The 13,588-nt window shown below is 46.8% G+C and overlaps 1 protein-coding gene across 2 annotated transcripts in view; it reads right to left on the reverse strand.

Annotated features, from left to right (window-relative positions):
• PTK2 (protein tyrosine kinase 2) overlaps nucleotides 1-13,588 on the reverse strand; it is a 265,380-nt gene that overhangs the window by 48,528 nt on the left and 203,264 nt on the right. For both annotated transcript variants that reach the window (XM_040626121.1, XM_040626116.1), the window contains 5 exons: nucleotides 13,149-13,249; nucleotides 11,373-11,488; nucleotides 10,380-10,480; nucleotides 7,092-7,181; nucleotides 3,673-3,877 (listed from right to left, as the gene is read on the reverse strand). In XM_040626121.1, the coding sequence (XP_040482055.1) occupies nucleotides 3,673-3,877; nucleotides 7,092-7,181; nucleotides 10,380-10,480; nucleotides 11,373-11,488; nucleotides 13,149-13,249 (613 nt within the window). The remainder of the gene's footprint in view (nucleotides 1-3,672; nucleotides 3,878-7,091; nucleotides 7,182-10,379; nucleotides 10,481-11,372; nucleotides 11,489-13,148; nucleotides 13,250-13,588) is intronic.

Consider the following 13,588-nt stretch of genomic DNA (forward strand, 5'->3'; position numbering starts at 1 on the left):
AACCTGTTTCCCTAGACTAAGCTAGAACGGACAGCCTTACTTGTGCTCCTGAGAAGCAGAAGCTTCACAGGTCAAATAGTAAAGCTGTTCATGGTGGTTTCCTTGACACAGTATCTACCAAAGAATTACCTGAATTAACCGGGGATCGAGTGACTTTTTCATTCAAAAACTACATGAGGCCCTCTTACAACCTGTCAGTCCTACAGGGCAAGCACGCCGCGGCACACGGTAGCAGGCGTTTTCCAGGGTGTTCCGACTGGGGAGCATTTACACTTGCTACCAGGCCACCCTCAGGGTCACCTCCCTGTACTTCTCTGTGGGTTCACACCTATCAATAAGAAAGTGGGACGTAAGGAGGACAGATGCTTGGAGTCCTGGAAATCCACGCACGGAAGGCTGACCCAAGTGTTGTCTGACTCTGTTGGACAAGATGCATCCCGAGAGCCACTTCTCTCAACTCACAATAACAGACAAACATGGCCCGAAGATACATGGGATCCCATGGTGATCTGAGTCCTTTTGAATTATTTTCTTTTAAGGTAGACATGGAGAATGGGATTCGGGAAACATTTTTAACTGACCTGGGGTAAAGACTATCTGAAATTTAGTACTTTGTTAAACAACCTTCAATATAGTAAAAATTTTATAAACTCAGTAAAAGAATCTATTTAATTACTGTGACACACTGTTACATATAAATGTCCAAGCAAGCTATTATAAAGTTAAATTTTATTGGCCTCTTTGATAGCCATGTTATACAAGTTTAAAATACAAAGTCAAACTCCACTTCTGACCGAAACAGAAAGTCACAGAACAAATTAACGCTCAGTGGCCTGTGCTAACTATGCAAGAGAAAGCCATAAATCACAGCCTAGCTATGTTATGTAGTCATGTGCGTGTGTGTTTGAAATCGTTATATTTAGTTCTAAATATTCACCTTGGACAGTTCTTGGAACTACTTTACCTAAAGAAACGGTCCTTCAATGAACACTGACGTGAGGTTTCACGCACTAAGCCATAACGCGAGAGGCCGCGGGGCCCCCACTGTGCGCAGGCCCCTGGCCTGCAGGTGCGCACAGCACCGAGGCGAGTATGACGATCCCTGCCCTCAAGGAGCCTCAGTCTAGTAGGGCTGAGACATACTAGACTGTGAGCTCCTCGAGGGCAGGAAAGGTGCTGTAGTCCTCTTGCCCCGAGACCGGGCCCCAGGCTCAGCTCTCGTGCTGCTCACAGTGTGTGTGGAACGGGCTGAACACAGGTGCAGCCATCTGGGGCAGCGCAGCGTGAGCATGACAAGAAGAACGAGGTGCTCTGGAGACTCCGAGGGTGGAGGCTTGTTGGCTGTGGGGCCACAGAGGAGAAGCGTGTGAAAGGAGCCGAGAAAGATGGGGCAGGATTTCAGCAGAAGGAGAAGGGGGCGTTCCAGGCCAAGGGGGTCAGTGTGGCCACAGTGTGAGAAAGGGGCCGGGACGCTCCCTAGGGCCACAATGGAAGGAATCTTCAGTCTATTCCGGAAGCCTCTACCTAACACAGGAGTCACGGGAACCCACCGAGGGCTGTTTGAGCAAGGGAGCCACTCGTCCACAGCAATGCATCAGAAGATCCACTAAGGGGCTATGCCAGATGGATGGACAGTCCAGGTGGAGGAGCGGGGTAGGGGGTGCCCAGCCGGGGGCAGTGAGGAATTACTGCTCACTCCCAGATGGAGATGAACGCAAAGGCATCTCTGGGGCCTGTCGAAGGTGGGGGTCAGGGGCTGCCTGGGAGGCCGGGCAGCAGACGTGCTTTAGGGTGAACGTGACGCTCAGCAGCAGCGCGAACGCGGCTCTGGGCCTTGGGAGAAAAGGCAGGACGGAAGCTGAGGACAGACAGAGGTGAGAGGTCAGGACGGCCCCAGAAGCACAGTGAGAGAAAGGAGGTGGCCCGGCACGGAGCCACCGTAGAGGAGCAGCGGGTCGGGGGTAAAGGAAGTGTCTGGGAGGCAGGCAGACGGAACGATGGACCTGGTGTCAGAGAGGGGAGGAATCTCAAGGACAGAATCTGTCAAATTCTGAGGAAAGATCAAGGAGGAACAAAAAAATGTAAGAGCAAAACATGAAATAAAGCACCTTCAAAATCCAGCTCTAGTAAGCAAGAGCATGTATCATGAACTGTATGAGAATTAAGAAACTGGAGATTTTCAGCTGGAAGCAAGCTGTCGAGAAACACCTGAAGGACTGGCACGTGGAAGGCAGAGCTGAGCTGTCTATGGGGCCGAGACGATGGGACCAGGCCTGCAGGTGCGCAGCACGGGGCCCCAGGAAGAGCCCCCTTCCAGAGTGTGCTGCTCACTGTATGGCGAGGAACTGCTGCCCTGTCTCCTCCACCGGGCTGCAAACACTGGGGGCGGGATTGTGTTTTGTTCACTCTTGAATCCACAGAACCTAACTTAGGATAAAGTGGGAGCTTAGCCAGTAATTCCTGGCTGATGAATCTTTTATATCTCTCCCTACCAGCCTTCATTCTTTGGTGAAACATGCTCCTTGCCAGGAGCCGTGGCTAGCAAGCTGAGTTGTCTGAAGATGGGCTGGGGCTACAGGCAGTCTAGACAGACTTCAAGCACTGGGGGACAAGGATGGGCCAGACCTTGATATTTGGTAATTTTCTACGAAAAAAAGACGAAAATACACCAAATTTTAAAAATCTTACATAGAATCAGTGAAGTGTGAAGACAGGTGATAGAGCACACATTAAACCATGGTATTGGTTACACAATAAAGCTCCCCTTGTGTATGTATCACAATGAATATCTTATTAATTACAGTATGAAGTCTCAATTTAACAACTGTGTGTTGAGCATGTGTTAGGTGCCTGCGCCAGGGCCACAGAAATGAGTAAGACACAGTGATGCCCACTGACAGCTTAGAGCCCAGCGGGGGACTCGGACGTGCAAATGAGAAACTCTCCAGGCCGGTATATGACAAAAATAACACCTTAGTTCTGTGTTTTTCTCCAGAAATTATAAGGCCGGGTGGCACGGTCAACTCTGTGCAGACACTCTGAGGGGCTCAGCATGCTAACAGGGGACCGGGAACTACTGGAAGTTTGGGTCTGGCAGTGGCCGGCACAAAGCAGGAGCCACAAAATGGCAACTGAACAGGTCACGTGGATGTTCTGACTGCAACAAACAGAAGCATCGAAAAGGTGCCCGAGAGTGGCTATCTGTTTGGGGGCAGGGCCGACTAGGGCAGTCCCCTGAAGGAGATAACATCTGAGCTGGATTCTGAAGACCACATAGGTGGTTAGCAGGTGGCACAGCTGCGCATGAGAGGCGGTGGCCGTGCCGGGAGAAGTGTAGGCAGTTGGGAGCGTGCTGGGATGGACAAGGAGTGGGAGATGGGACTGGATGGGCAGCGAGGGACTACATTCTCCTGGATCTTGGAAGCCATGCTCAGTCAGAAGTCCAGGGATGAGAGACCCGATCATAATCTGAAGTTTTGTAAGATTTTAAGACAATCTCCTGAGGATTCTAGCAAGGCATAAATAAATGCAAACCAATTAATAAGTAATTATGTTTGCCAGAGGAGAGGTTAGCCTTAGCCGTACTGACAGAATGACCTCAAATGCTACGACTGCATGGGAGAAGCCGCATGAGCCTGCCCCAGCCCCGGCCCTCGCTCCCCCCACTCCTACCTGAGCTGAGCTTTGAGCTCAGTGAACCGGGGCCGCCTGCTGGGGTCATAGGCCCAGCATTTCGTCATAAGGCTGTAGAGGGTAGGAGGGCAATTTGGAGGCATTGGTAATCTCTCCCCATTCTCAATTCGACCAATCACATCATTGTTCTTCACTCCTTGAAAAGGCTTCACACCATGCATCAGGATCTCCCACATACATACACCTGTGAAGTGGGAACGAAAACAGAACTGTGAACTTGGTGGAAAGAGAAGAATGCCCATGTTTCAGGAGTAACCTCGTAGCTGGCACAAGAGGACCAGCTGTGTGATTTGGGACAAATCGACTAAATAAAGCAGCATTCAATGAACTCTGGTGTTATCAGTAAGAACAGCAATATTAATTTAATGTGATGCAAATATTGAAATACTAAGTTATTATCTAAAAAACCCCCAAGTTTTTCTAAGAGGTATACTTCTCTAAAAATCCTATATTAGAAAATGGCCCACCAGGTACAGTGATCCTTCACGGTTTAATGAACCAGTTCAAAATGGGCTGAAGGAATTTTACTTTGCCCCCCACTGCAGTCCAGCCTGCCGAGATTACGACAGCTGACCTGAGGCTTAACAAAAGAAAATGCTAAAATTTAAGCCTTACGCCTTCGGAAACTCAGACTCCTTTAACGAGGCAGCCCATGCCTGGCTAGGGTGCATGTAGGCAGTGTCATCTGGCTTATGCACGAGTTGGTCAGGGGGTCCCTGTCCCCACGGGCAAGCTCTGGACTCCCTGGGCTGCAGTGGTCCTGTCCACAGACCCCTCCCTCACACTCCCCCCTTGCAGACCACACGCTTTCTTGGTGTCATCTGCAAACACTTTAAAGCCCACTTTTAAAGTAAATAGAGCCTGAGGCGGAGAACGATGACCACATGCTCTGGCTGGGGACTCAGCGCGTGGGCTGGTGGGGACAGGGGGTGGCTCCGCACTCTCCTGGGCTGCTCCGGAGGCCTTGCCACCCCCGCACACTGCTCACACGCCTTTGCTTGTGCTAGCCTCCCCACACTCTGTGCTCCTCTTTCTGTGTGTGTGCCTCCTGACCCCCGGGGCGAGCCCCGGCGCGGCCCCCCTCCTCCCTGCACACCGTGTCACAGGCTTGAGGTGAGGAGAGGCACCTTGCTTCGGTGTCTTCGGTGCCTACAGCAGGGTGTGCCTCAGAGGAAGCAAGGCACATTATCCTACCAACGTGAACGACATTCTGACATTTTCTGAATTCTAGTCGTTCCAGAGTGAAGAGTATATGACAAAAATAACACCTTAGTTCTGTGTTTTTCTCCAGAAATTATGACATAATTACCAACAACAGCGCCAGGCATCATCTCTCCAGACCTTAACATGTTTCTGGCATCCCCACTTTGAAATTTACACACGTTATCCTTATACCTTACATTTCTTTAAATACTGTATTTTATCAAATCTAAGAGGCCACTGATTACAAACACAACATTATTTTTGTATGACCAAGAATGGGGGAAAATACTGCCAACTAAGTTATGGCCCCATCCTTTGTTACCTCCTAGAATGATTTTATTCTTACCAAGGAGCACTTCCAAACTCATTTAGACAAGGAAGTTAACACCGGGATGAACAAGACAAAGTCCACATGAGTGCGGCCAAGGAAGCCACGTAAGCCACGTCCCCAACGAACACCGACTACAAAATGCCACCGATTTACAACACCAGTTTCAGAGAAGTTACAATGTGAAGAAACAGGCGTCTTAGAATCGTTGAAAACCGAAATTGCCTTGACAGGATAAGCAACTTGTTCTCTGGGTCACACAGCTGATGAGCGAGGTCCTGGGAGGTGAAGCCACGTTAGTCGGACCCCAGAGCCCTTTCTAAACTGTGTCACAGTATTTCCTGCTCTGGCGAAAAGCTCCTTCCTTCACCTGTTATCACTTACGGCACTAGATGAAACCAACAGCAAGTGAACAGAAGAAAAAATAACACATACTTGATGTATATGAAGTTATTTTTAATTATAGGGGAAAAAAGGTACATAACCTTATTGGGGCATCTCCTCTGAAGTAGTTAAAATCTAGCAGAGAGAACACGCACACGAGATTGTCCGTAGGATCAACGTGTGAGTGTTATGGCAGAGAGAGAATGTGCAGGGCACACAGAGAAAGGGAGGTTATGTCTGGAGAACACACCAGCTACATAAGGCTTCATGGAAGAGGGGACACGTCAGATGAACCCGAAGGTTAGAATTTCACCGGAGGAGACGGTGTTAGGACAACATGTTTCAGGAGGAAGGAGTTACACCAGAAGAGTGGGGTGGGGAAGGGGTATCATCCATATGAAAGGGGAGAGCGATTTAAAATCTGAATGAAGGGGCGCCTGGGTAGCGCAGTCGTTAAAGCGTCTGCCTTCGGCTCAGGGCGTGATCCCGGCGTTCCGGGATCGAGTCCCACATCGGGCTCCTCTGCTGGGAGCCTGCTTCTTCCTCTCTCACTCGCTTGCTGTGTTCCCTCTCTCGCTGGCTGTCTCTCTGTCACATAAATAAATAAAATCTTTAAAAAAAAAAAAATAAATAAAATAAAATCTGAATGAGGGGCGCCTGGGTGGCACAGCGGTTAAGCGTCTGCCTTCGGCTCAGGGCGTGATCCCGGCGTTACGGGATCGAGCCCCACATCAGGCTCCTCCGCTATGAGCCTGCTTCTTCCTCTCCCACTCCCCCTGCTTGTGTTCCCTCTCTCACTGGCTGTCTCTATCTCTGTCAAATAAATAAATAAAATCTTTAAAAAATAAAAAAATAAAATAAAATCTGAATGAAGTAGCTGGAGTACGGAGTGCAGACGAGTGAGGGCCACACCGTCACACCAGTCGGCCACTACCACAACAACCCCCAGAGCAGGAGGACACAGCGACTGACTTGGAGCAGGCGGGAAGGCACGGAGTAGGCGTTAGAGCAGAAGCCACAGAAGACAAAGGATCAAACTTTCAAGCCTTGAGACAAGTCAGGAAGGAGGTTGGACTCCAGGACAACGAGTAAAGCACAACGGTAGATATTCTGCATCTGAGGGGTTAGCACAGAACAGAGGACAGGTCAACCATTTAAAGTCATTCACACAGAAGGAACAAACGAGATGGCAGAGAGAAAGAGAGGAGAGAAGGAAGGAAAGAGCTAAGACTGCTCCCAGGGAGGGATGCAGAGACGGTACAGGGAGACAGGGAGGAGTGGGGAAGGGAGGGAGACTCAGACAAAGCTGGCGCTGTGTGTGCGCCCAGGGACTGTTGAATGAACCAGAAGGACGTCTGTGAAGGAGCGCTCAGGCAAAGGATGGCAGATTAGCCCAAATACTCCAAAAAGAGCTAATACTAAGTCTGTATTATAGAGCATATGAAATATAATTTAAAAACACAAAACTTTTCAAAATACTCACCAAACATCCACACATCACTAGCTGAGGTAAAACGTCGAAAATTGATGGACTCTGGAGCCATCCACTTAATTGGCAATTTTCCTTTGGAAGCTAGAAGATTAATTTTAGAAAGTGAATTTTCCTTGTTATCTGCTGAAGAATCTAGCAGTTACAGCTGGCTGAGATTTTTAGTATCAAAATAAAAAGCTTTAAATATCTGACCCCTTGGACTTCGTTTATTTGGAAGACCTACTTTTTGTTTGCTTGGTGTGGTGAGGTCATCAGGTGTGGTCTGGTTAGACTGCGGCAGGGAAATAACGCACTACGGCCCTCCTCTGTGTGGAGAGGCGGTGACGAGGGAGTGAGAGGGAGCCCCGTTAACTGGTGCTCCTAGCTTGCAGCTTGGTTATGCAATAGATCCCGACCCACTGGCCTGAACCACGGCTGACGACACCCAGTCGGTCCTACAAGCACTGAACCACTGTTCCTAGGGAAATGTGTACATGTGCGTACACATCTCACACAGATTATAATCTTAAACCCTGAAAACAACTCCTCCTCTTCAGAAAACAAGGTTCAGACACGTTATGTGACTTGCCTGAGGCCACCCCACTGCCAGATGTCCGAGCAGGGGTTTAAGGCCAGAGCGGCTCACGCTGTCCTGCCTCGCCCCCTCCCGTCTCCATCCTCCTGCTGAGACAGGCTCCAGTCCTCCACTGCTTCGTGCCTGTGCACATGTGACTAGGAAAGCACTCTGAGTATGACTTCGGGAGTTACAAATTTTAGCGACTATGTGAAGGCGCGAATACGGAATATGTAATGGGGGCTGACCACTATACTTTCATGGATATGTGAAGAGCAGGACAGGTGATGGAATGAAAAAGTATACTTCTTAGGTGAGCCTAACTCATCCTTCTCTTGAGGTCTAACTCACCATCTCACGGAACATTCCTTCAACTGTTGGGTTATAAGATGAACAGCCCAGAGCACCTTTCCTCAAGGAATTCTAGTTCTGAAAGGTATGGTATGGGGTGTGACACAGACACTGAGTAAATGCCGGATGCCCTGGGAGCAGAGGAAGCCCACAGCTGAGCGGTGTGTCCGAGAAGGCAGCAGGGGCGCAGGGGAGTGGGAGTCCACAGGGGACGGAGCCCTGGCTCACAGAGGTGCCTGCACTCTGCCTGCCTTGTCTGGACTTCCCTCTGTGAGCAATGCGTGCCTGAGTACTTTCAATCAGGAGAGAACTTAATTCGGTTCATTTCTTTCTTCCCACTTAATTTCAAGCACCTTCATGACAAGTGAAGTCAAATTCTCTGTTCGATTCCTTCCAAACAAACTCTCTACACCCGTGTCCTGAATAAAGGATCCCCAACCTTTGGGGATGTTCTCCTGAAGCCTAACAGAATCTGCACTTACGACCTGTCTGAGAGGACAATAAATGCATGAATTTGTCAACTACTCATTTTAAATGCTGTCTACGTGATATGAAGCCTCAGTCATCACACTGTTTGGAGGTCAGCTCTTTACTGGGAGTCCAGAACCTGGACCCGTCAGGGCTTGAGCTGGTTAGGAAATGTATTTTAAAACAGCAGAAAGCTGGCTTGGTCACTTTTACATTAAATGACTAATTGAATGACCAACCAAAGAACTCTCTTTTCACATAGCAGAAAATCTGTTAAATTGTTTCAGGCTGTAGTATACAGAAGGCATATGGAAAGAGAATAGTCATAAACCATGGTATAAAATGAAGGAAACTAGTTTTGTATGTAAAACTCTGGGCTCATTTTGCCACAATATAAAAATTTTAAAAAACTGAGAAAGAAACTGGCCTTTTAAAGTGGTAGTAAGAATTAGAATATACATTGGGGCGCCTGGGTGGTGCAGTTGTTAAGCGTCTGCCTTCGGCTCAGGGCGTGATCCCAGCGTGCTGGGATCGAGCCCCACATCAGGCTCCTCCACTAGGAGCCTACTTCTTCCTCTCCCACTCCCCCTGCTTGTGTTCCCTCTCTTGCCGTCTCTCTCTCTCAAATGAATAAATAAAATCTTAAAAAAAAAAAAAAAAAGAATATACATTAAGAGCATAATATGGATTTATAATCCAAACCTTAGCTGAAATACTAGGAATATGAACATTTGTTACTAAAAATATTTGTTCAATAATAATTTAAAGAAGCAAGTCAAACTGATTCCAAAATTGGCAAAATTAAAGAAGAATCACATGAGCTGGATTTCAGCTCTAAAACCAATTGATCAAAGTCTCTGGAGTTAGCAGATTGGAGCTTTTTCAGTCTGACTACTGATGAGTCAACGCACCCAACCCCACTTGTATGGGGTGTCTAACCATGTTTGCCAGTTAAAGGACGTCTGGGCTGATTCCAATTTTTGGCTACTGGAAATAATGTAATGAACATTCAACATGCAGGTTTTGTGTGAATGTCAATTTTCATTTCTCTGGGAGAAGTACCTAGGAATGTAACTGCTGGATTATATGGTAGCTGCATAGTTAATTTTTAAAAGATCTATGAAACTCTTCCACAGTGGCTGTACCATTTTACATTCTCACAAGCAATTTGTAAGTAATTCAGTTTCTCTGCATCTTTGCCAGCATTTGGTGTTATCACTATTTTTAATTTTAGCCATTCTGACAAGTGCGCAATGATACCTTGTTGCGGTCTGAGCCTCTGCCTGGGCTTCTCTGCCCTCAGCGTATCCTCTTCAGTGAAGCCTCTCTTCCCACTGTCTGTCCATGTCATGTTCTTGGTTTCTGTTTTCCCTGGTGAATTCTGAGAGCTCATTCCACACTGTGGACACCAGTCCTTTGTGGAATGGTTTGTGGTTGTGGGTGGATACTGTGCCTGGCAAATATCTTCCAGGTCTGCCACCTTCCCTTTCCACCTTCTTAACAGGGTCTTTTGTAGAACTAAGTTTTAATTTTGATGATGTCCAATCTATCAAGTGTTTCCTTTTATGGATCATGTTTTTGGTGTCAAGTCTAAGGACCCTTCGTCTAGCCCTAGATCCCAAAGATTTACTCCTGTTTTTCCTAAAAGTTTTATAGCTTTATGTTTTATAATTAAGCCTATGATCCACTCTGAGTTAACATGGGGTGAGTCAAGCTTAGGTCCATTTTTTGTCTCTGGATATCTGACTGCTCCAGCCCCACGGATTGAAAAGGCTGTCTTTCTTCTACTGAACCTACTTTATGCCTCTGTCAAAAATCAGCTGAGCTTATTAGGACACACCTTTTTAAGAAATAAAAATCATTGAAGATTCTGAGCTTATTGCCTCTTCATTGCTCTGACTCCTTACCTTTGTAGTAAGTACTGTCTTCCATGTATCGGGATAATCCAAAGTCTCCCAGTTTTACGCAATCATTTGAGGACACCAGAACATTCCGAGCAGCAATGTCCCTGATAAGGAAGAATTTGGGACAATAAATTTTAATACGAGGAAAAACAAACCTGCAAACTCATCTATATTAAAGACATACTGACAGGTACTTTGAAAGACAGCTTGTAGACAATGCAAACAGATTTATTACACACTGAAAAAAAGACACTTTTATGATTTTACTTCACATATATTCCTTTTTGGCAGATATTTACTCATTAATATGATGATTAGTAAGTATTTTGAACGGCAGCGAAGTATATTCTCAAACAACAAATATTTGAGAATGAATAAAAAATGAATCATTACTTTTCATATAATCATATTACCAAGTGCAGTAACAGACACGGATGCACGACTGGGATCTGTAACCCTGCTGCTACTAAGAGATCTCATCACCTAAAATAAAAGTCATCATCTAAACCCTTATAAATGATTTTGCTGATGGAATTTATTTTCATGCTGGGTAACAAAGTAGTAGGCAAACTGTAAGGGCTTTCCCTTGCAATCAAACTAGGGACCCGGATGAGAAACAGAAGTTCCACAGAATGCCAACAGATGTCACTCATGACCCTCTGGGGTTGGGGGAAGTCCCAGGACAGTGTCTATTTTAGGTCCACATGCTCACTGCTCTAGGCCCGTGTATAGGCTCTCAATAGCTTTTGTGGAAGAGAAAACCAGCCTGAAAGCAAACAACTGTTCGCAGTCCATGTGAGGAAAACCCTCTGACTGTGCGTACTAACAGGCCAGGACAGCTGCTGTGTGACTTTCTGGTCCTGTCTCTGTACAACAGAGTCCAGGGGTACAAAGGATCACAGGGCACAGTGAGTGTCTCCTCCCCCCCGGTTTCTCCACCACCAACCCCCTCCCCCGCCCAGAGGGCAGCTTACCAGCTTTATGACCGGATCTTACCTGTGCACAAATCTTTTGCTCTCCAGATACGCAAGGGCTGTACTAAGTTGATAGGCATATAGGATCAAAGACGCTAGATCCAAACTGTACTTCCTTACTTGCAGAAATGACCTCAGCTTTGGAACAGTGACCAAGATAAAAAAGAATTAGTGACAGAGAACAGAAATCAACAGCAAACGAGCTACATTCAACAACGCTGCCCATTTCCAAACACACTTTTATGAGGATGGCTTCAATTCTCCCCTAAACAAAGGCACAGAATGAAACAGACTAGCTCAGAAATTACGGCTTATTGTTCTTTGTTTGAATCCTATCATAAAACTGAAATCTTTATGATTGTAGGCAAATTTCCGAAAAAATACAGAAAGACGCTGCAAGGGAATGAATAAAAGTGTGAACTACTGCTAGGTAAGAGCTGGGAGGACAAACAGAGTCAGCCCTCACACGGCCAGCATGCCTGCACCCCACACCTTGCTGTACCCTAGGCAGACCTGAGGATAAGGTGACGAGGAGGAAGGGGAAGCAAGAAGTTCTCCCACCCCCCTCCAGAAAGATTCAGGAACAGAAAGGTGCTAGGTATTTACCCCACAGGGCTTATCAGTCCTTATTACTACTGTCACAATCAATTCAGTTAACGGCTAGCATGGCAACGGAAGGCAGATGAATTGAACTCTAATTCTACAAAATCAATACATAGAGGAGAAAGATTCAGTAATGGTTTAAGCCAGAAAAATTAGCAAATTCTCCAGAAGCAAAAGCAGAAAAATACTGTGAACAAAAAACATATGTAAACACTCTTTCCTTTGGAAAGGTAGGGCAGAGGAAGAAGAGCTGTTGCAGAGGCCTGAAGTCATTTTGTCCAGCAGACTAGGTTATCGAGTGCAGAGGACAGCAGCAGCGAGCCAGCAGGCAGGGCCCTTTCAGAGGAAGGGAGGCGGAGGCTGGCATGCAGAGGCACAAGGATCCAAACTGTCTTTGACTCCCGCTAACCAGAACCCCTAATCGCCACGAAAAACAAAACTGTGTTTGGTGCCCTTTAAAAGACAAGGAACGTAAGTAATGTCTCAGGCCAAATTACTGAGCTTTAGTAGCAGAGAGTGAAGTGGAGAGACTTGGGAAACTGACTTGTGCTCATCTGCAAGCAGGCAGGCTATGGCGTGGCCCGGGGAACAGGTGCTGGGCCCAGCCTGCCCTCCCAAGGGTCTGATGCACTAGCCTGGGCGAAGGCCCAAGAATCTGGCTGCTAACAAGTTTCCAGGTGATGGTGACACAGTAAGCAAGGAATTTCTGTGTTCCGGAGAAAGTCAAATAAGGAGATCTGTTCACATGTGTTACTCACATTTTCAAAAGAAACTGTGACTAATATCAGTTGGTCTGAAAGACGCCATAAATGAATTCTCAAACAGAATAAGGAACTGCAGATCGACCTAAATGCAGCCTTAATTTACCTGAATTCCACTAGGAGTGCCTCTTTCAACCTCGGACCCCTGGACTACCATTAGGCAGCAGCACCAGAGCGGAAGAAAGTACCACTTGGTCACCACTGCTTCCAGGACTGAGTTAGGGCGTGACTTGGGAATTTCACGATGAAGACGTTATAGTCGCTGAACCCAAACCACAAAGGTATCCTTCAAATACTCCCCTTTCTTAAACAAAGGACACCAAACACCCAGGGTGGGCTGAACGAATGCGAAGCATGAGACTATTGTTTCATTGTCACGGTGACAAATGGGCTGGCAGTCCACCCAGACAGGCCAGGTCTGAAGATCAGGATACCTCTCCAAGCGTGCACAGCTCCATGATTATCCAGACAGGGTTCTCCGTGATGACGCCAATCAGCTTCACAATGTGAGGGTGGTCAAACTGACGCATTGTTACTAGGGAAAAACAGTTGTCCACGGTTATTCTTTTGACAGAGTAGTAAGTAAGGGCGGCTGAAGTAGTCTGTGTTTTCTTGGCCTAGGCACTCTGCAGAAATAAACTAGGTGAGACAGAAGTCATTGCCAGGATTTGTCTTGTCCTTAAGATACCAGATACAGAGATACAGGAACAGGATTAAAGACAGACTTTTTTTGATGAAAGTATAATACGATTTTGATGAAAATGATAATATACTGATAAAGTCAATATGACTTACTGTATGACTTATTAATTTATTGGACTGTTGGGTGGCAAATATTTCCCGAAACGGAGGGTAGAAGGCATTCGTTCCATGT

Source organism: Ursus maritimus, unplaced genomic scaffold (assembly GCF_017311325.1).
Source record: "Ursus maritimus isolate PB19 unplaced genomic scaffold, ASM1731132v1 scaffold_9, whole genome shotgun sequence".
In the NCBI taxonomy this organism is placed as follows: Eukaryota; Metazoa; Chordata; class Mammalia; order Carnivora; family Ursidae; genus Ursus; species Ursus maritimus.